Source organism: Xiphias gladius, chromosome 20, assembly GCF_016859285.1.
Source record: "Xiphias gladius isolate SHS-SW01 ecotype Sanya breed wild chromosome 20, ASM1685928v1, whole genome shotgun sequence".
Classification (NCBI taxonomy): domain Eukaryota; kingdom Metazoa; phylum Chordata; class Actinopteri; order Istiophoriformes; family Xiphiidae; genus Xiphias; species Xiphias gladius.
Genome location: NC_053419.1, coordinates 14,447,781 through 14,470,703, shown reverse-complemented (window position 1 = coordinate 14,470,703; position 22,923 = coordinate 14,447,781). Strand labels below are relative to the sequence as shown.

At 41.7% G+C, this 22,923-nt stretch overlaps 2 protein-coding genes across 3 annotated transcripts; one reads left to right on the top strand and one right to left on the bottom strand.

Annotated features, from left to right (window-relative positions):
* Positions 1-167: 167 nt before the first annotated feature.
* LOC120806874 (zinc finger protein 436) lies at positions 168-6,192 on the bottom strand. Its single transcript, XM_040158392.1, has 3 exons — positions 6,163-6,192; positions 4,913-5,171; positions 168-3,282 (listed from the first exon to the last, which is right to left on the bottom strand). The coding sequence occupies exons 2-3, from the start codon at positions 5,109-5,111 to the stop codon at positions 1,604-1,606; spliced, it is 1,878 nt and encodes a 625-aa protein (XP_040014326.1). The 5' UTR covers positions 5,112-5,171; positions 6,163-6,192; the 3' UTR covers positions 168-1,603.
* A 195-nt stretch (positions 6,193-6,387) lies between these two features.
* On the top strand, positions 6,388-18,953 carry LOC120806617 (PH and SEC7 domain-containing protein 3). Of its 2 annotated transcripts, none has more exons than XM_040157957.1 (17): positions 6,388-6,777; positions 8,157-8,247; positions 8,683-9,429; positions 9,790-9,871; positions 9,998-10,337; positions 10,467-11,465; positions 13,822-13,902; positions 14,012-14,124; positions 14,241-14,299; positions 14,430-14,519; positions 14,631-14,674; positions 14,799-14,971; positions 15,799-15,869; positions 16,063-16,208; positions 16,384-16,528; positions 17,551-17,697; positions 17,788-18,953. In XM_040157957.1, the coding sequence occupies exons 3-17, from the start codon at positions 8,902-8,904 to the stop codon at positions 18,073-18,075; spliced, it is 3,306 nt and encodes a 1,101-aa protein (XP_040013891.1). In that variant the 5' UTR covers positions 6,388-6,777; positions 8,157-8,247; positions 8,683-8,901; the 3' UTR covers positions 18,076-18,953. The 2 variants fall into 2 exon arrangements, with proteins under 2 accessions (XP_040013891.1, XP_040013890.1); XM_040157956.1 differs by having other exon boundaries at positions 8,147-8,247.
* The last annotated feature ends 3,970 nt before the right edge of the window (positions 18,954-22,923 follow it).

Below are 22,923 nucleotides of genomic sequence, written 5' to 3'. Positions count from 1 at the left end.
GGATTTGCTTTTCTGGGTGCACCAAAAATGTAAAAAAAAAAAAAAAAAATTTGTACTTTTAGTGAACAAATAAAGATTTTTTCCTGCACATTGCATTTAATTTTAAATAAAATCAGATCTGCAATGGGTAAATAAGACAAAAAAATTTGGTTAACGTTTCTCTTTAATTTAGACACAAGTCACCACAAAAAAAAAATCACAATAAATTTCTAGTAGCAAACACTCAGTTTAATATACATTGCTCTTAAGGTATATCAACCTGTTGCCACAATAAACAGTAGCCCTATGATCAGAAACATGAAACTGTACTCCTGTGTGTGTCAGTTGTACATCATTCATGGTCAGAGACATGTTTCCAGGTTTTACAGTGAAAAACCTAAAGCAAATCCACTAGAAGCTCGACATCATTTGAGATCAGCATGGCTTACAAAACAATTACTAATTCACTACTGAAAGCTGGTCAATCAGTACTGAATATTAACAGTAACATTATGTTCAGTAACATTATTACACAAAGACATTCTTATCAGTTCAGTAGATCAGATTGCTGACTGTATAGTTAAAGCTATATACAGCATTATATTAATGATCTTCACCTTAAATCACGGAGCAGTACACATTTCTAAGTCTCTGGCTACAAAGTGTATGAATGTGTGTAGAAGCATCTTACCTCTAAAACGATTAGATTGGTATTTTTTAAAATCAACCCTGGGGGAAAATTTCAGCAGGGTGGACTAACACACTCTTCCAATCCGACACATTTATTACATTTATTTACTGACCGCATTTCATAATTTTTCTCTTCCTATAAAGCATTTCATAAACATATAGCCAACATTTTGGTAACATACAGCAACCTTTAAAGTTCTTTTAGGGTCCTTTTTTTCTGCCTGTATCTCTTACACTGTGAGAGAGAGGCCTACAAGGAGAATATTAGAGTGAATCGATCAAAATAAAAATAATTAATCATACACATTTCCAAATATTTGGCCCTGTGTTAAAACAGCACAGGGGGCTGCATTGGTGGGGGTGTGTTTTTACAGGTACCAGTAAGACAATGAAATGTGATGCAGGTCCAGATTGAGTAACAGATACATGAGTTTAAAGGCTTATCAGACACCAAACCACTGCACAGCAATTTGTAACACTCTCAGACAGGATTTTACAACTCTGAAAAACGATCACAGCGGCAGCTCTTTTTTCACAACGATCACACAGTAAACAGTAGAAATACAATGTTCATGTTACACAGTAATCTAACGCAGCATTAGACTGTGTTCAGAGCGACCGTAGCCCTGTGTGCAGTGATGTCATTCATCTCAATGAGGCCGCTGTGGCTCCAGCAGAAAAAATACATCGTATTATAAACCACGGTGTTGTGTTTTGGTGTCTGACGGTCTCTCAAACGCACAAATCCGCTACCCATCACACAGCCGCTGTCTGTGTCTGTCGTTCCTTCCTTCTCTAGTCCAGAGTCCTTTTTGTTTCACCCGTTTAGTGCCCCCTGTCATCTCTGAAAAAATAAGCAAGCTCCATCTGCTGATGTAGGCTGTGAGATGTTGTTCAAAGCTCTGTAAAAAAGCTAGTAACTGGATCTTATATCTCAGCTATTATATTTTTCAGCTGCAACAATTTGGTTCAAATTTCTATCAGTGTCTGAAAGTGTCTCAGAGACTGAAGGTCGGACTGGGTTTGTTTCGGCCTCACTGGTGCTTCCCTCGCTCTGAGCCTTCTGCTCCTTGGCAGCGTGCATCTTCAAGTGCTTTTTAAGGGAGGACTGGTCTGTGTAGGTCTTTCCACACTGGCTGCAGAGGAACACCTTCTCTTTGGTGTGGACCAGCTCGTGTCTCTTCAGGTGACCTGACCTGCTGAAGCTCTTGCTGCAGTACGAGCAGCTGTACTCCTTCTCTCCTGTGTGAGTCCTCTGGTGCAGCTTAAGGCTGCTGGCCACCGTAAACTTCTTGCCACACTCATTGCAGCTGTATGGTCTCTCTCCTGTGTGCATCCGCATGTGTATGGTGAGGTGGCCCGCCTGGCTGAAGGTTTTCTTACACAGCTCACAGCTGTAGGGCCTTTCTCCAGTGTGAATCCTGTAATGTGTTTTGAGGTCACCCAAGCCGTTGAACCTTTTCCCACACTGAGCGCAGCAGTATGGCTTCTCACCAGTGTGGATCCTCTCATGTATACGCAGGTTTCCTGCATTGCTGAACGTTTTACCGCACTCCTGGCAGCTGTAAGGCCTCTCCCCGGTGTGAGTCCGCAAGTGGACTTTGAGCTGGTTGTGCTCATTGAAGCGCTTCCCACAGTGTGAGCAAGAATATGGTTTCTCTCCAGTGTGTATGCGTTTGTGTATCCTGAGCTGACTGGGATGGGCATATGTTTTGCTGCAGATGTTGCAGCTATAGGGTCTTTCTCCCGTGTGGGTACGCTTGTGGGATTTGAGGAGGTCAGCCCGGCCAAAACGTTTGCCACAGTAGCTGCAGCTGTGGACCTTCTCACCGCTGTGAGTCTTGATGTGGATGTTGAGCGAGGTGGCTCGACTAAATGTTTTGGGACAGGTGGGACAGCGCAAGAAGTTGTCACGGATCTCCAAAAACTGTTCTGCAGAAACAGCGGGTGAATCAGTTTCATGATGCGTCTCTACTTCTGGCTCCGCAACCTGTCTGCTCGCTCCCTCTGGATCTCTGTGTGATTCAGGGTAATATCTCAACACATGCTTCAACTCCTGCTTAGACAAACTGTCATTGTCCCCATACTGCAACACCCCATTCTGCTCCTCCTCCTCTGTCTTAATGAACTGTCCATCCTGCATGTAGCTGTCAGAAACAATGGTGACTTTAACGTCACTGTCACTGCCTCTGGAGTCTTGTTCAGGGCCTGAAGGTGGCAGCAGAGGTGCATATGCATCCTGACTGTCACAACCGACCTCTGTGGTCTCGTTTTTTACGGGCCTCATTGTCAGATTGAGAAGGGATGAAGGCTGGGAGAGGTCAATAGCACCGCTTTCATCCAGGCCAGGCTCTTCTTTTACAGATACCAAGGTTTGTGTGGACATACCTACCTCTGATACGTTCACACATGGTTTTTCTACAATATGATTAGTCTGCAGAAAAAAGGAGGCAGATGATATGCTCTCCCTCATCTTGTCTTTATGCTTCCTCCTGCAGCTCTTCTTGTCACTGCTGCATATGGACATCTTGAACATGCCCTGGGTGGAGCTGACCGGACGACTGTTCCATTCTGAGGTCGAAAACTTTTGTGTGGCATCTTGTTCACGTATATCTGTGAAAATTCAAGGCCAAAATAATGAACAAAATATTAGACTGTGTCTTTGAGTCATGCATGTCCTAAACTGTAACTAAAATAATTGATTATCTGACAGCAGTACTTTAGGACAGTCAAATTCGCTTGTTAAATCAACAGCTGACTTGACCTTAGGATCATTTTAAATTAAAGTTGCATTCATTGATTTTTTTTTGGCCACTGAGGGTAGCAGTCACAAGCTCAAAACACTGATACATTAAGTTATTATGTCCGTTTATTTACACATCCAGCAGATACAGAGCAACATAAGCATTGATTTTGAGTCGTGCCTCTGGCCACCTGACAAATGTAATTCTAATATTCACTCTCCTTTTAACCGTTTTTGGCTCCACTAAATCCCGAAGGAAATTTCTGGCTCTTTAGCTGGTAAATGCTCCAATATGTTCACCAGCTTGTCCCTGACTTTATCTGTCTCGGTTTGGTGCTAGACAGGTAGCGTAAAGTGGGTTTATCACAACTTTTCCGCCCCTGAAAACAGCTGACTGTTACAGCTAGAAATGAGGTGGAACTGAGTGGAGCTGCCGGCCAGAAATCAAAAACAATGAGCTGAAAGACACTAAAGCACTCCACAGAGCTGCAGGGTTGTGTGTTTACGGTCCCCGGGTTCATCACCACAAGTGACTTACTTAACATTACACACAGTCATCTGGTCCATTTTTTAATATTAAGACATTGACAGGTGGAGCTGTAACCAGATGATAATTGTAAACAAACACAAGATGTAAGATGGCAAGATGTAAAAAAAAACAAAACAAAAAACAGTATGGAGCTTCTCAAAATATTATCTGCTGCAATACTAAGGCAATTGTGTTTCTTTACACGCATACAATCATTTGATATTTTTGTCTGTGGGTTGGTTTTTCTACATAATAAAATCAATAAGTAAGTGTTTATTAAAATTATTATTCTAAAGGTTATATTTCAGGTAAACAGATATTGTGAATTAGTGCGTACTGAAGATTTGCTTATTTGTTTAGCAATGTTTATCACATTTATTTATGCGGGAACAAGTACTTATGTTGTGCTACAATCATCAGTGCAGGCAGGATAATGAGATAGGAACATTGGAGTATAATAAGTCCTGCATTACACAGTGATCACCAGGCCTATCTTCTACCTCATAAACATTTTAGTGCACCAACCAACCATTATTTTCATTATTCAATTATTTGTTTATTAAATGTCAGAAAATTGTGAAAAATAGTAGTTATAATTTCTCACAGGCCGTGGTGATGTATTCAAAACCTAAAAATATTCAGTCTTCTCTCAGATATGACCAAAAAAAAAAAAAAGCTGGAAATCATCACATTTTAGAAGCTGGAACCAGCAACTGTTGCTTGAAAAATGACCGAAACGATTAATTGATTGTCAGAATAGTTACCAGTTAATTTTCAGTCGACCAAAGCAGTTGCACAGAACCGTTTTGAATGATGTGAATGCAGCTGGCTTTCTGTTTACTGCGGTACTGCTACCTTTCATTAATGTCTAAATAAACAAAAATGCGACTCCGCGGGGCAAGCTTGAACAAAAGGTCTGTGACTGGGTGAAGCTGCACCCTCCGGTATTTAGCGACTGCAGACAACCGTACCTCTCGCCGCAGACTCCCTGCTCTCGTGTGCAAGCAGCAGCCGCTTCAGGCCCTCGTTTTCAGACTCGATCCTCTGTATCGTGCCCTGGTACTCGGACAGGGTCCGGTCCACCGAGTCCAGGATGTCGCTCACTGTGGCTTTGAAGATTTCATTCAGAGACGACTCCAGGAAGATTTTCAGGTCGTTCGACTTGGCCATGTTAGACCGAGCGACTGGGCTTGTAGACAACTCAGCACGGTTTTACACGGTTGAAAGTACCTGTAATAAAAAAAAAAAAAAAACACACACACACACACACACACACACACACACACACACACACACACACACACACACACACACACACACACACACACACACACACACACACAAAAAGGTGGGTGTGTGCGACCGCGTTGCTGCCGTGTGCGGAACAAACAAAGCAGGTACAGGCGCAGGAAAATGACGAAGAGGAGAAGCTGGTTTTGTTTTTTGTTTAACTGATAGCGCTCTGGTCCGCAGCACCCCCGGCGGTGTGGAGCGGGACCCGAGCTTAGCCGGGTCCTCGGAAGACGTTACCGTCACACTGTGCACACAAGTAACCACTAGGATAATGGCGTTTAAATAACGAAAAGAAAAACCGCAAAAAAACAGCAGTACTACTAGGTTACTATTAATAATACTACTAGAACCAGTAGCAAGGACGTTCACATAAATACATATGTAATGCTAATGTTTTAATACCAAAGATAATCTGAACGCTTATCAAGCTAATGACCCTGTTTACAGTTAGTTACATCAATAGTAAAGCTAATAATGCTAAACATTTTAAAAATAAAGACGTTACAATACTATTACTAAGTTAACTAAGGATTCTATAACCAGTCAGTGTGCTAGTTAGTGCGTCATAGCTAACTGAATCAACCTTAACAAGTGCATTTTTTATTTATATGAAAATGCTTAACTAGGTTAGCTAAAAATTATGCTAAGTGCTGCTGCTAATGAAGCTAATAGTGATTTTGTAAGTGATGTAAATCATGTGAATAACGCTAATTATGAAAATACTACCAGTCGAGCTAAAACTGTTTTTATTATCTTTAAAGTAAATTCAAAAAAGTAAAAATTAAATAATTAGAGCATATCAAATAATAAAAAATAATGAAAAAGAGTGCAGTCTTGTTGTTACAGGTAAACCTAAATAAAAAAAACAGGCCAATAAACCAACAGAAAGAAGCACAGCTATTGACTTGTGCTCATTGAATTTGGACACCTTCTGGTTTTACCACATTACTCCTGGTGAGTCACTCTCCCCACCTGACCTGTATGTATGTGTGCTTGCATGCCTTCAGGGCAGTGGGCGTGGGCTGAGGCCTCTCAGGTGTCGCTGGGCTCTTGACACTTCTGCCAATCACAGTGTTCCTTCTCTTTCTCTTTGTCGCCACTCAGCAGCTGTCTCCTTCTTACACTCCTCTAAACCCCCCCCCCAACCATATCTGCAAAGAGGCAAGCAGGACGGAGGGAGACGGAAGTCTGATCGTGATCTCTCCAAAATGGACATCAAGCATGAAGAAGAAGGAGGAGGTCTCGGTCCAGAGTAGGACTTGTGGCTTGCACGCATCTTTATGCGACACCACAGACGAAGAGACTGCCTGGCTTTAAAAGGGGCAATGTGAGGCTGGTTTGTTGTGCAGAGCAGATTCAGACACAATCAACTGAGGGGTATTTGTGTGCCTGTGTGTATGTGTGTGAGTGTGGTTGAACGTGTCTGTGAAGGCATAGCAGTATAAACCCAGTACAGCACAGTGGTGTGTCTTTCCCTCCCACAAGACTTAAAACCTCACAAGCTGGCTGATCATATGATGTTGCTCGAAAGAGTCTGGAGGGGGTAAGTCATGCTTCACACTTGAAAAAAATTCCTCCTAATGAGATAGCTCTTTGGGTTTTGAAAATGTACAAGTTTACGTTTGTGCCATGTTCACTGATGGTAATGAATGAAATACTAGGCAGTGTTTATCCTCTGTAGACAAATTCTGTTATTACACAACCAAACCTTTATAAGTCATAACCTTTAAAACTCTTTACAAGTCAGTTCAAAGCTTTCACTTTACCCAGAGTTGCTGTGTTTCTCTTTTTATTTTGTTTTTGGATGTTTTTTTTGATATTTCTACTTCTCCTTTAATGTTCCTACCCTCCTCTCAAGTGCAACGTGCTGTATAATCTTCCCACACATTGTTAGCAACTTGTTTTAGTAATCTCTGTTTAGAGCAGACTGCTGTTTGTCTGAGTAATTTTACATTTGCCTGAAAGTATCCTGATTTATTCTTGTCTTCCCTATTATGAGGCTGATAATTGTCTCTGGAGATCTCCACAGTCAATTGAGCATTTCTGCTATAATTTTTATTAGGTACAATGCTACCAAAGATACCATAACAGACAGAAGATTAACTGTGTTATCATGTGAAACACTCAGTATTTTATCAAAGTCCAGCAAGAGATTATAATCAGTACTGTATAATGTTTGAATTCCCCAAATGATTTTGAAATTCAGTTTCTTGCTTGAAGACATCGAAAGAGACGATTTTGCATTTACAGTTTTCAGTTTGTAAAGTTTCACTATCTCCACTCATTTTGTTTCCAACACAGTGTGATTGATTTACAATGGATTCTCTTTGCTAACTCTCATATATGTACTGTAGCACTTTGCGCACCCTGACAGGAACCGAGAAATGAGCACCCACAAAGGAAATGTGGTCAAAGTCTGTCCCGGATGTTGGTTGACTGACGTGAATAGAATAATGCAGAATTAAACACGTTTGACAGAGAGAGAGCGAGATAGATGCAAGTGAGATCAAACCTAAGATTGAAGTAGGCAGAAAAGAACAAAATATTATGACTGATGTTTTAATTGTAAACGTGCTGGCCTTTGTGTTTTTAGAAGAGATGTCCTTGGTTTGTATTGACAGCGCACAGTGACTACAAGTTTAGTCTCTTGTTCAACACGGCTTTATCCATCAGCCAGGGTCACAGTGCAGCACAGTGATAAAATGATAAACACAGGATGTAAACGGTTAAACTGCTCACCAAAAAAAAAACAACCCTCATTCCCACCCTCTGCCTCTCTTCTGAATCCAAGCACATACACCTCTGTCTCTCTGCTTCTTTTTCTTTCTGTCTCTCTTGCTCACTTGCTCGGCTGATTCTCTACGTCTGTGGTCAGGAAGTGCTTACAAGCTTTTGTGACATTTCACTTGAAGTCTTTTGCAGTGCACATCTGCAGTTCCATGCCAGGAAGTCACGAAATTTGACAAATGATCAGGATGGGCTAGAAAAATCCTTCTCCAAACTGGTTTATTGGGTGAGTGTGGAGTATTTTTGTTGGAGTGATGTATGTGATTTAAAATGCTGTCCTCAGTAGTTTTAAATTTAATCTATCTAACAAACTAACAGAAAAATACAGAGTCACTGTAAAGAAAAACAATATCTGATTCATCACTATCACTCAACAAATGAATATAATAGAGTGTTATGGATGGCTTTTTTTTTTTTGTCTGTCAGCTATCAGATGTTACTCCTGAAGGTTCCCCAAAAGGTTTTTTTTTTAAATTTGCTATTCAAATAGTTCATGAAGCATTAATTTAACAGAACAGCTTGATTTTTGTTATCATGAAACATTAGGGTTTTCGAGCCACGTGTCTGGCCGATAATTCTAGGGAATAGTTTCTTGTGTTGCTTAAGATGAGGGTGTGGTTAAATAGTTTTGAACATTAATGGGTTCTTTCTTTGGTCACAGATCTGTGAATGGCTGTGCTGGATGTTATAACAACCCTCAGGATTTCACATTTATTCAACCTTACAAAAGGAACATCCAAATGAACTTCATGTAGCAGAGGAGGACATTTTGTAGCAAGGCAACATTAACTGTCAAAACATCTTTAACCAAAACCCACAAAAACCTCAAAAAGAAAAAAAGAAAAAACCAACACAAAGAAACTGACCGAGAGAGGCGCTAATGGAGGACGAAATCTTGTGCTCCTCTCTGCCAGATAGTACAGATTCAGTCCTTCAGCAGCCCCAACAAGACTCATGGACCTCTATAGACCAGCAGTACATCAATGGAGAACAGGAGGCCATTGTTTGGGGCGAGTCAGAGGTGCAGATAAACCAGGCACATGGGACAGATCAACTCAGTCTCTCCCCGAAGGCCGGACAAGAGACTCCTGAGGAGGCAGAACCGTGGGAGCAATTAATTTGGTCAGTACGTCCCATGACCTGTACTGGTGCTCCACTTTCTTTTGCCACAGTACAGTGGGACATACCCGCACCCTTTACTGAGACGCCTTCACTTGTGACTGACAGGAGCTTGGCCAATGAGCTGGACTCTGGTGGCGTAATGACTCTAGACACCACTTCCCCATCACTTCAACAGTTTCAAGATGATAATGCTGAGCTTCTTAAACAGCAGGAGAGAGAGGAAAAAGATGGGTTTGATTCAGGGCTTCTGAACTCAAATCTAGAGTGGACAGAAAATGGCTCTGAGGTATGTACTGTATAAATGGACACAACATAAAAAAGTGTAATACTGTCAAGCTGCCATTATTTAGATTTATGTCTATTTCCGTGTCTGTGTACACCTCTAGATTCAGTTTCCTGTGTCATTAACCCTTCCTTCACTGAGCGTAGACTTTGCTTTTCCCTCACCACCTCAGTCTTTATGTCACTAGATAAACGTGTTTGGGTTAGTGTAGTTGGTTCAGCAGAAGTGGGAGGAATAGACCAGACATCATGTTGGTCAGATGAGGCTCGGAGTGCAGCTGCCTACTCACGAACTCACTGGCGATCACAAGTTTTTCTCGCACAACTCTTGCTCATGATTGATGGCCTGTGTTGAAATTTCCAGCCATGTGATAGTGCAGATGTGCAAGAGCCAACGACACAGGAAAAGGAAGAGTCAACACACAAGCTGGTAGACAGTAATAATGGTATGTATTACTCAGTGCAACACCTTTAAGAAAATGTTTTTCTATTTGTTGCTCAGTTTGAGAATTCACGCATAAATAGATTTTACAGCAAAACTGTGATGTTCACCTGTCTCCAAAATCTTCCAGAGATTATACTGAGGACAGACTCAGAAGAAGAGGAGGGACACTCTGTTACCTCACATCCTATTGAAACTGTGGAATTAATCGATACTCTAGAGAAGATTGAAGGCTCAGAAGATGAGGTGGACAGTCTTGTAAATTTAAAACCAGAAGAGGAACAGCAGGAGCCAGGCGTTCTTCTGACTGGACAGGGAGGTTCAGAGGACTGGCAAACTTCAGCAGATGGTGTAGAGATTGAAGAAGAGAATGAGGAGGGAGGCGAAGAAGAAGAGGAGCAGTGTGTGACAAACGTGTTTTGTACTGAAGAAAGTGAAGAGGCAAAAACTGTCAGTTGTCTGAGGGATGTGTGAGTATCACGGAAAGGGGAACAGGAAATGTGCACTAGAAGTAAATGCTTTCATTATGTTAATTATGTCACAGTATTATTTGCCAATACAACATTGACTACATTGCATATTTCATCCACACTTTGTAGGAAGGTTTCTGCAGAGCCACTACAAACTGATGATACTGGACTAACCCTAAACCCAGATAAGCTAATTGAACAGTCAGAGCTTTTGGAGGAATGTCAGCACTCAGGGGCTGAAGAGGACATTGTGATACTGGAACAGTTACATGAAGGTCCCACAGGTCAGACTAAAGAGCCAGAAATGTGTAAAGATGTAGATCATAACGTGGAACAGTCAGAGGCTGTGGACGAAGACGACGACGACGAAGAAGCATCATTACGGGAGGAAGAAAACGCAGAGAGGGTAGAAATCTCACAAGAGATACTAGAGTGGACTGAAAAAGTGGAGGAGACAAGTTGTTTAGAGCAACACGATTTTGACCACACAGCTTCACAGGAGAGAGAGGTATCACCACAGCCCAAACAGTCTGAGTCAGAGCAGCTGGAAATGACTGAAGAGCCGGAGCAGATCGAAGCAGAGGTGTCACATCAGATAGAGGAGCAACACTCTGATGATTCTGACCAGTTAGGACAGTCACAACATCTGGAACAGTCACCACAGATGGAACTGACAGAACAATCAACCCAACCTGAAAATGCAGAGCTGACAGAGGAGTCTACTCAGTCAGAGCAGACAGTTTGTGTTGAAGCTGAAGACCCTGAAGTTGCAGAGCAGCAAGAACTGATGGAGCCAACAGAGCAGAATGAACAGAATTCAGTTGAGTCAGAAATAACAGATCAGCCGTCTCCCGAGGCTGAGGTCACACAGCAGAAAGCAGAGGCTGACTTAAATCAGGTGGACAGGCAGGCCAAGGCGTTACATCACGCTGAAGAAGTAGGAAGTTCTAAGAATGGAGACGTACGAACAGTCATGGCAAATGGAGAGCAGCCCAAGCCCCCTGAGACGGCTGTGCCTCATATGAATGGAGGTGAGGTGGACAGAGCGATGGCCCGCTGCCTTGCTGAACGGCTGTATAAGTTGGACGGAATCCAACGTGTAGACGTGGTGAAGCATTTAGATAAAGAGTAAGCACGTTTTATACTTTTTAAATCTCTCTTTGTTCATATTTGAAGAGTGATGCTGTTACGAGCACTGCTGCTAAACCAACAGCTAGCCAGTGCAATTGTAGCTGCAGAAGGTTTTCTGCTGCTTGGGAGAGCTCCCAGCCGCAGATGTATGTAAATTTCCAGCGCGGCATCACTGACAAACATGCAGTCGTAGAGCTGGCTATAAATTTTGTACATTAATATAACATCAGTGAATGAATGACAACTATGCCCAGCTGGCATGGGTTTACATAAATTCAAATAAGACAGAACCAAATTGATGTGTATATATTTTCAAACAATAACAAAGTCCAAAAATAGAGAACCAGCTATCAAAATCAAATCTTCCTACTTTCATTGTCTAAAAAAAAAAATTCAGAAATCACTGACATTTACTACAGTATATAGTACTGGAGAAATAATGTGGAAAAGTCCATCATTCCTTCTATTCCAGGCTTTTAAAACACAGTTAGCCAACTGAAACAAAGCAGCACTAAACAAGCTTTTTAATTTTTGATCGGCTGTACACCAGAATATTTCAGGGTTTTGTCCAACCCTTTCATGGAAAATTTAATGTCTGAAACCATAGTTTTTTACAGTACATTTATACTGTGCAAAAGAAAATGGGACTCACTTTCAACTTCTCCTAAATCACAGAGTACACAATCTGTTTTTCTCTTGAATATTTTTTAATCTTCCAACCTCAATGTCCAGACGATGAATATCAGTTCTCAACTGTGCGACTAAAGTTTTTCAGCCTCTAGATAAACGAGATGTAACATATGATTCAGGGCCAAACATTTGTTTGATATACACAAACGTCCTAAGATATTTTTTCTATTTTTCTTTAAATGTCAGTAAAAGCTTACCTTTAATACTGTTAACATTAGAACATGAATGATTCCTGTAGATACACAGCATATGCACCGCCTCAAATACTGAGTGAAGCTCTTTTGCCCACGGTAAACTGTCTGATCTATTCCACATAAACACCTTCTTATTTATTCCATCCTCTGCCATATTACGTTAAAGGGGCACTCAACAGATTGTACACATTTAGATTAGTTTACATGTCACAGCGGGGGCTGCTCAGCCTGTGAAAACAGTTGCATGATGACTTCTGTGGCTTTGGAGGCACTCTCTAAAATCTGAGAAAATAACCCTGGTAACCATATAGTTTAAAAGGCCTGCACATTTTCCAGGCATGGAGAGTCTCATAAAAGACGTTACTGAATTGGATTATGGGCAGTGTAGTATCCAGTATTTTTGGAGTTTGACCCATACTAAGCACTAAAAGTCAGGATATCTCACCTCTTCTGCCTGATTTTTTTTTCTTTTCTTTTTTTTTCTGATCTACCTCTCGCACCTTCTCCAACTGGAAGTGTAATATTAAATTGCTGGAATAGTCCTTTAAAGAGTATCTTAACACCAGGCCGAACAGCAGTGTTTCACTGTGTCTCTGGAGTACAACTTGTACATCACTGTAGCAAGGTGAAGTTAAAAGACCGGAGCTCAACAAAAACAAGATTTTCAGTGGGCGTTTAGTTATTGTTTAATATGTTAAACAAGACCACTGCACTTGTCATCAAGGATTTGGTTATGGTCAGGATAATAGTGTGATACAACTTAAACATGGTCCCTTTGCAGTCTTAAAGGACCAGTGTATAGTATTTAGTGGCATCTAGTGGTCTAGGTTACAGACTGCAACCAACTCTCTTCACCCCTCCCTATCCAAGCGTGTAGGAGAACCTATGGTGGCCTTCAGGTAACATAAAAACATGAAAGACCCTCTCTAGAGCCAGTGTTTGGTTTGTCCGTTCCGGGCTACTGTAGAAACATGGCGGTGCAACATGGTGGGCGAAGAGGACCCGCTCGCTGTGTAGATATGAAGGTCTCATTCTAAGCTAACGAAAACACAACAGTTCTTAGTTTCAGCTGATTATACACTAATGAAAACATAATCATGAATATTTTATTCCATCTCTGCAAATAGATCTTTGACCTTTTGACAGTTTGAGTTGAGTGAAGTGATCAGTGACTTCCTGTACACTGTATTCTTGGGCATCATACTTAGGAAGTTTCTTCCTGACAAAGTTTTTTTCTATCCATACCACATCATCATCCTTTGGTTCCAGTTAAGCTTAAAAACTGCATCAAAGTATATTGTCCCATTATTAAAACAAGATATTGAGTTAAAGATATCGTCGTACTTTATTTTTTATTTCTATATTAGCCTAGCAAACCTTCTTCAGGTGATTATAAAATAGATTTTCTTTTTAAATTTCTCAGACAGTCACGATAATATTGATGCAGAATGTTTTTTTTCTCTGTTTAGTAATGACTTTAGTTGTTCTGTCGGAGAGGAGTACCTCAAATTCTTTGACTTCACCGGGCAAACTCTGGATCATGCCCTGAGGTGAGAATTACAGAGGCGGAGCTGGGATAGCATGCAATGACATCTCTTACAAAACACAAACTCATAAAGCATCTTGTAATCTTTTTATTTCCTTCGGGTTCCTTTTCAGGTCTTTTCTGAAAGTCGTGATACTGATAGGAGAGAGCCAGGAGAGGGAGCGTGTGCTGCAGCATTTCGCCTCCCGCTTCCATCAGTGCAACCCCGACTCCTTCTCTTCTTCAGGTGAGTCTCAGTCACTGTTTACTTGATATTTCTGGTTCACGCTTGGAGATACAGCAGCGAGCAGTCACATGTGACAGATGCATGTGTCATTAACACTCTTTTTTTTATATCCTCAGGGCCTGTGTTGGCTCTGACGTGTGCTTTGATGCTTCTCAACACTGACTTGCACGGACAGGTGGGACATATTTATGACTGTAAAGGAAATGATTGATGACATTGTAAATTTTGTTTTGACATGTCACTGTATCACCAACCGATCTCTGTGAGACATTCAGTCAGTCACACGTTTTGTGTTGTGTTGACAGCATGTAGGAAAATCCATGTCCTCCTCTAAGTTTGTGTCCAACCTGGATGGGATGAATGAAGGTCAAAACTTCAGCAAGGATCTCCTGAAAGTAATGCCTTTAAGAAGTTGAAGTTTTCAGAAACACATTTTATCGAAGCAAGGTCAAGTCCCTCTTGATGTTAAATGTTGTTTGAATTTTTCTCCTCCATCTACATTTTAGAGTCTTCATAATTCCATTAAGAGTGAGCCGCTGCAGTGGGCTGTGTAAGTGGACAGTAGTCATTTCACTTTTATTTTTTTATCTGTTCTCCCTCATCGATTCTTTAATTTTATCATCTCCATCACTTGTCTTATCTCACACATAATAATCTTCCATTGTTCGTTGAAGTGATGAGGAGGAGTTGAAAAGCTCTGTGTTGCTAGATGAGGATGTAGGAGACGATGCACCGCTGCGATCCAAAGCCAACCCCTTCCAGGATGTTCCTCATGACAAAAAGGCCTCAGTGGTCAAAGAGGGATTCCTCCAGAGAAAGCTCCACGCAGACATTGACGGCAAACGCAGTGAGTCTACCTCATTTTGCCTTTGAGGATAGTTATTTATTAAAAGTAAAATCTGTCATTTGGTAAAAGTGACACTTAAAAAAAAATACCAACATTAGATCTTATGTCAACTGGGGATTGCTGTGTGTGGTTGAGAATTTGAAGTACATGAAAACAACATCAATTGTTGAACTGAATATTTTTAATATATGCCTTTGCTACGGTGTCTGTAATGGAGGATTCCCACTGAAAATATGTAGTTTGAGTCATCATAAACCCATTTATGATTTTACCCATACTTTTTTTATGAAAAGAGAAAGCGAAGTTTGGTTCGGAAAACAGAGTTTTCATTTTGGAATATTAAAGTTATTTTACAGACATTTGGCCATTTACAGGCCATTTATTACTTTTGCCACTTATTATTGTCAGTGACCTTAGAAGTTGATCCGCTGACCTCTTACTTTTTTGGCAGTGAGGTAGTGAGATTTAATGTTTTTTATTTATGATTCGCACTTTTCTATTTTACTTTTTAAAATGTCTTTACAGTATTGACATTTAATTTATTTAATTTGTTCGTTTGATTTACATTATTAGTTTTAATTAATCAGCATTTAATGTTTTAAATGGATAGTGAGCACACCACATCATCCTGCTTTTATCAGTTAAAGAGATAATAATGAGATTGTATAACCTCTCAAGTAATAATACGTGTCTAGTTAGAAACTTCAGCTCTCTACTAACAGTTGACGACGCTGACTTGTAATCATGCCTTTTACTGTGGGGGGCTTTGACATCGGTGCTCTTAGTGTCTAATCTTCACGTACCTGGTGAATGGTTCTGTGTTGCAGCTCCGTGGGGGAAAAGAGGCTGGAAGACTTTCTATGGAGTGCTGAGGGGAATGGTTCTTTACTTGCAGAAGGTCAGTAACTCAGCTCCAGGTTTTACTTTGTGAAAATAACTTTGTATTTAATTTTGCATGTTTTATGTTTTGTGTGTAATTTTGTATTATAAATACATTACAGTAATTTCCCCTCATTGTGTGTGTGTTCGTGTGTGTGTGTGTGTGTGTGTGTGTGTGTGTGTGTGTGTGTGTGTGTGTGTGTGTGTGTCAGGACGATTACAGGAGGGATCAGCAGACTAACGAGGAGGTGGTGAGTGTGCACCACTCTCTGGCTGAGCAGGCAGCAGATTACACCAAGAAGCCGCACGTATTCCGTTTGCAGACAGCTGATTGGAGGGTTTTCCTCTTTCAGGCCTCGTAAGTCAGTGTATGTATGTATGTATATATGTGTTTGTGTGTGTGTGTGTGTGTGTGTGTGTGTGTGTGTGTGTGTGTGTGTGTGTGTGTGTGTGTGTGTGTGTGTGTGTGTGTGTGTGTGTGTGTGTGTGCCAAAGAGTCCAACAGTCAGAGCACTTGTTTGTTTTGTGCTCAGATCCAAAGTGGAGATGAACTCGTGGATCAGCCGCATCAACCTGGTTTCGGCTCTGCACTCCTCGCCTCCGTTCCCTGCTGCTGTCGGCTCCCAGAGGAAATTCTTCAGGCCGATCCTCCCCGCCTCGCAGTCTGCTCACACTCTGGTACACACTCCTAATTCTTCTTAGAGGCTTTGATTTCCTTATAATTACACGTTATTTCTGAATCTTACTTATTTTTATATGTGAGTGTGTTAAACGTGTTACACTGCACGTTAGTCAAGCCACCCCTTTATATGTAATGCTAGAAAAAAGGCTTGTTGTTCATGGTATGAAAACTCTTCCCTGAACCTGTGTTATGATTTTAAGTCTAGCACGTTTTGCCAAGTAAGTCACGAAATACCACAAAATTATGACCGTAATATTCTGCTATTTATATTCATTTCCTAAAATTGCTGTTGTTTCCATTTGCCTCTCTTGATAATGTCAAGGACAACTAATAAAACCATCACTTTTTTTTGGAGCAATCCCTATTGTCCCATTATAGTGGGACTACGTACCTTTTGCTGAACAGTGGCCACTGTGGATAATGTCAAAAGCAGGAAAGAAGAGAAAATCATCACATCTAATGTCTGTTACATAGGAATATCAAGCTAACATTAGCCTTAGCCAGTGGTCATACCAGACCAAATGAGGCTGTAGCAGCAAAACCCTGAGTGTACTGAATTGAGCAAAGGTGCTCAGGTGTTTAATTGCTCTTGAATTCACCTTTTCATTTGTAAAAGAAAGATTGAGTTATGTCTTCTTTCAAAAGTTACATAGTCTTCAAATGGTCTTTTTTTTACTATTTACTTGCACAGAAATGACATACATGATATATATTTTCCATGATACACATCTGCACTGTACACTTTCACGGAATGGTCCCGCCCTGCAGCTGGAGTATGACAGGGGTAATGTGTTTTTCTGTTTATTCAAGAGGCACAATACAGATAAATATTGTTACATACAGATGAACAGTGCAACAGATGTCATTTATATATGGTGTCTAGCTGAAGCGAAAATTCAGCCTCTGTCCCTGATAATACTTTCCGCCCATTCGTTCTGTTTGTGCCTCAGCAGGATTTGCATAAATGTGTATTCGCACGTAACCTTTTATCTGTTCCTCTGCGCTTCTCCCTGCGCAGGAGCGGCAGCTGCAGTCTCATGCGGGGATGCTGGCGTCCTTCAAGGCGGACCTGTCGCACCTGCAGCAAAACCCGCCAGAGGGTAGAAAAGCCAGAGCCAAGGAGCTGGAGGAGCATCGCGTCAGAGGAGAGTACCTGCAGCACGAGGTAGAGGAGGTGTTGTGAGTGAGAGAGTGTGGGTATACGAATGTTAAAATACCAACAAGTGAACCTGCGTATCTTGCTCAAACCCTTCAGATGTGTCGTTATGAGATCTACATCCAAGTGCTGGAGGGCTGGAAGAGCACGGAGAAGACAGACAACGATGTGCTGAGCACAGCAGACCTGAACCTGTTTGATAAAGCCATGTGTGAATACTCGGTCGGGGAGGAAGACGAGGAGGAAGGCAGGCTGAAAAAGTCCCACTCCAGCCCTTCTCTGGAGCTGGAGATGGCTCCCCCAACGGTGATCAAAGTCAGACGCAATATCTCCGAAAGACGGACTTATCGCAGGACTATCATCCCTCGATGGAATAAAGAGGCCTGAAAGGTGTTTTATACGACTCGTTCATGGCTATTTGAAAATGCAGATTTATACTGTATATTTCTGCTGCGAGCTCAGGGAACTTATCACTGATCACAGGGAATCATCAAAGTTACTGTATATATGAAACCTGTCTCAGCAAGTTGTTTTGTTTTTCTGCATTTTTTTCTCATGCACTTTTTTAAAGATGAGCCTCAGGGAATCCCTAAAGCTCAGACTCTCTCAGGATAGAGAGGAGAACCCGATTCTGTTGTTGAGTGACTCAAAATTTCTGGTCCTAATCAATTCGTTTTTAAAAAATTTTTTTTGTCTGTATTAATAGTCAAAATAGTACAAAATTGGTCTCATTTGCAATGTTTGGGCAGAAATTGCGCCTTTTTAAAGTGTAAGCCACAAGAGGGTACTGTAGTACAGGTCATGTCTAAGTGAATGGTGGGGGATAAGATGTTGTGTCAGTCAGTTATGAACTTGTTTTAAGGAATCCTAATTGCACTTTTGTTGTTTTTATTATTGTGCAGAAATAGTTGATTTGTTGACATTGTTGCCACAGTTATAAATTGTGTTCATATGAAGGGTTTGTTTTCAAAAATACTATGTATATTTTTCCTCTTTGGGGAAAATAAAATGTTACTTGTGTTTATCATTCAGTATTGGTCGATCTGAAACCTCTGGTTTAAGTGTCTGTAATTCAGTTGTTGTCTTTAAATTTAGATACAACACACACCAGTCATTCAAACATTGACTCCACAGTTACAGGTTTTGTGAGCTGGAACGTCAGATACGAGCAGCTTTCTGTAGCAATGAGAGTATCTGGTGCAAAAGTGCTCACCCTGTGAAATGTGTTTATTTTATTTTGTTTATTCTTATTTAATGAAGGTGGTTAATTTTTCAGCAGAGTAAGAGAAAAAATCTTTATTATTTAACCAGCGTTTTCTGTTCAGTTGTGTCACTTTTGAACTCTCTAAGATCAAATCTCTTTTTTTTTTTTCATTTTTCAGAAAAATTTAAAACCTGCTTTTCTGTCAACATCCCAACACAGGGAAACTGTCACTTCTGAATGTGTGTGTTTATTTCCACCGCTGGCTCAAATTACGCATCTGGCCGTTTATAGTGTGTAGCCTTTTTTCTTGTAGTTTGATGAGACAAGGGATTTTCTAGGAAAAAAAGTGGCCAACATGACAAAAGTTGACGGTACATTTAGACACCACATTCTTATATCATGCTGACATCATTATGCGTCATACATGATAGGACCCATTAAATAATCTAAAGACAAAATACATCAACAGTACCCGAAAGGAGGACAAAAAAAAAAAAACAGTAAACCAACAAAATATAACCAAAAAATATTTTTTGTGTATAAAATCCTCCATGTTTCCCATAGAACTCTGAAACTGAGCCAGATGAGAAAAAGGAATTTAAAATGTTAATCACAGCGCCGCAGAGTGTTGCAGGCTGATGAAACTGATAGATTAACTCGAGCTAAAGCCATCTGAAGATGCAGTGGTCTGTAAAACTGGTCATTCAATTACTGTTTTTCCCAGAAAAGTATGAAAACAATGATTTTTACAGTCACTTTTTTCAAATACTGAATGTCTACATTTGAAATGAATGTCCAAAATAATTCAACAGAACATTATTGAATCTTTAATATGGTATCACAATACCGCGGTTACCCTAAACTGATGTGTGGAGCAGACCTGGGTGTGTGTGTGTGTGTGATCGCTCTCAGTGGCACAGGCCCTGTTTTGTTCTCTTTCAGCGTGACATGTTGAGCAGCGGTCGACCTGGGGCGGTTGACAATAAGAGCAGGATATCTGGAATTAAGCTGCCGTCCCCCCAAAACACACACACACACACACACACCTCCAAACACTCACAACACACACAGACACCCTCAAAACACACACATTCCTCACACAGGAATGTGATGTGACAGTAGGAAATGCATTGAGGAGCACAGACAGGGACACACCGTCCTGTCTGCGTGTCCGAACTGGATGAATGCGCCGGATAAGCGGACATTTCCTTTAGTCCTGAAGCTCCCTGTTCCTCTTGTAGATTTCTTTAAGATTTGTGCCACCTGGTCTGACAGCCATCAGGAGAAACTCGGGATCTGATCGTGTGATAATGTTCAACTTGTCCTCTGAATGGAGGCAGTCTCCACTCAATCACGGGAATAACAAAGGCTCATTAAGATAAAGTCAGATTCTGCAGATGAGGGTGACTGATGGGCCACATGAGTGACACGGGCCCGGGGCCATCACAGCACCTTCAGCGGGACGGGAGGGGCAGCCTGGCACGCTGAGAGGTGACGCCATCTTGGCTAACCTACATGCTCTTGGGCCTGTGACGAAATGTTTCAGCAAGAGGCCGCCATTAGCAACTCTTGTTTTTCAGATCAAAAGGAAATGTTTAATAATGTGTTACGTTCAGGGCCACAATCTGTGTTAAAGGTGCTTGTTTGGTGCTGGCGTCACCGAGGAAGCTCTCGACTGAAACCCTTCTCACATGAGTTGTGGACCATGACTTCGGCGCCGGTGGTGGCCCTGTTTTGGAGTGCCACCTCTCTCCTCCTCTTCAACAACAATAATGACCGGCTGGAGCAGCAGGGGCGGCGTTAGCTGCTGGGTTCAGAGTGCATCCTTCCCAAGGAATTGGCCTGTTTTTGTTCCATCTGCGCCACCCCATGCTCGAGCTTTGTGCGACTCAGTCAGGCCTGGGTGGGTAATTAAAAAGGCAAGAGCTCAAGTTGTGATCATTAGGGGCTTGTCCAGCATGGGCACCAAAAAAAGACCCCGACACGTAAGGTCACTTCTGCCCCCCCCCCCACACGCAGTGTTGCTTTGAACATTGCATGAGATCCACAATAGCTCTGAAATGCTCAGCAAATATATAAACCACAAACACTGCCAACAAACATAAACTGCACTGTAGATGCTCACATTCGTCCCTGAGATTTTTTTTTTTTTTCTGTACTCAATGCTCCTCCTGATGCACATTCTCCATCTGCTGCTGATGCCTTGCACGCTCTACTTGTTTTTTTTTTAATTTGTTTTTTTTATCTTTTGTCAGCACTAACACTGGATTTCTCCAACTCTGGCTACTGAAAAACTGTCTTCTTCTGTCCTCCGCCTCCTGTGTTTGTCTGTCTCCATCTTTTGCTCTTGACTGCTGCTGTTGTGATATTGCTCTCTCCCTCCAGGGCCCTTGAAATCTCTCTGTGGTCCTTTCAGGGGTTTTGTTTTTCCACTCAGACTCCATTTGCCTCTTTCTCTGAGACATTAACTCCACTCTTGCTCTCTCCCGCTCTTGTCCAGCGTCCACTTGTACCACTCCTGTACTTTCTGACCGCAAAGAACCAAACACACTCCATATATTCGGTTTACATGTGAATGTCATTTTCCTTTTCAGTGGAAAAAGTATTCTTTTATTGCTGCAACTTGATTTCAAAGAGATGGGGGGCACTGAAGAAAAACATCTTCCCAACCCTTTTTCCTCCCAGACTGCACTCATTAGTATAGCTTTTCTCGTGGCTAGACTCAAACCCAGACCTTTTTGTTTTATTTGCTAATCAGACCCAGTCCAAGCATGAATCACCCTTTAGATTTCACCATAACCGACCCTTCAAACCCCTTTTAAAAATGCTGGCTTTTGTAGCAAAGGAGCCTCTTGTTGAAAGACTTAAGGCAAGTGCCTTGCTTAAGGGCATTTCCATGCATGACCTCTCTTTGCCCTCTCCTCTCCCACATACACTGCTGCCTCTGACAACAGTCCTCGGGCACAGACTCAGCGGCTTTTAAGATGCAGGACAAACATACTGGACGGCATCTCAAAGTCGCCGCGCCGTGGCTTGATGCGATGTAAAGGGCCCGGCAAGAATGTTTGTCAACTAATCTCCTCCATCTTATCTCAATTGATCTTTCAACTCGTTCGGGAATCAGTTTTAACCCCTATATCGAGTCCAAATATCTGATTATTTACATCTATTCTTCCTTTAGACTACTCGGTAATATCTAATCTACTGTGTGCAAGTTAGATAAATCAGTATAATCGAAGTGCGTATGTGATGTTGAATGAGCTGTTTGTCAGCTGTGTGTTTGGTTCCCTGGGGCCTCTGCAGGTCAACCCTCTCCCTCAGGGCAGTACCTGATACCTGGCAGATTTTATCCACCTCCGTGTGTGTGTGTGTGTGTGTGTGTGTGTGTGCGTGTGTGTGTGTGTGTGTGCAGCATTGAATGTGTGTGTGCGCTTTGAAAGGTGTGTTTTTCTTGGTGTCCCCAAGTCAATAGTAGCTTCCTGCCTTCAGGGCCCGTGTGTTGTTTAATAGGCCGGTCTGACACAGGGCACCTGTGTTTCCGCCCCTCTGTTCCTACACAGAAACACCCTCTGTTGGACCCCTGTGCTCTGTTTGACTGGCACATTTGTTCCATGATGGTTAAAGGTGGAGGAGATTAGATAGTTTCTTGAAATTTGAGGAACGTCTTATCATTTGAAGTCCGCTCAGGTGTTTCGAGGCCTTTTTTTCTGGCCCATGATGACAAAGTGTCTCTGATACCGATATGTTTAGCCACGCTAGCAGAGCGACTGTGGTGATGGCGTTAGTTCGGTCAGTCCACCGCTTTGGTCCAGACTGAAGAATCGAGGCACCTACTGGACGGATTGCCATAAAATTTTTTCCAGACATTTAGAGGATGAATCCTGCTGACTTTGGTGATCATCTGAATTTGTTTAGCTTGAAAGGTTCATTTTTGACCTCGGAAAACAGCGCTGCTTGACAAAATAAAAACTCTCAGCACAAGTTTCAACTGGATTTTTTATAATGTTACTTACAGAGACCCAATATTCCAA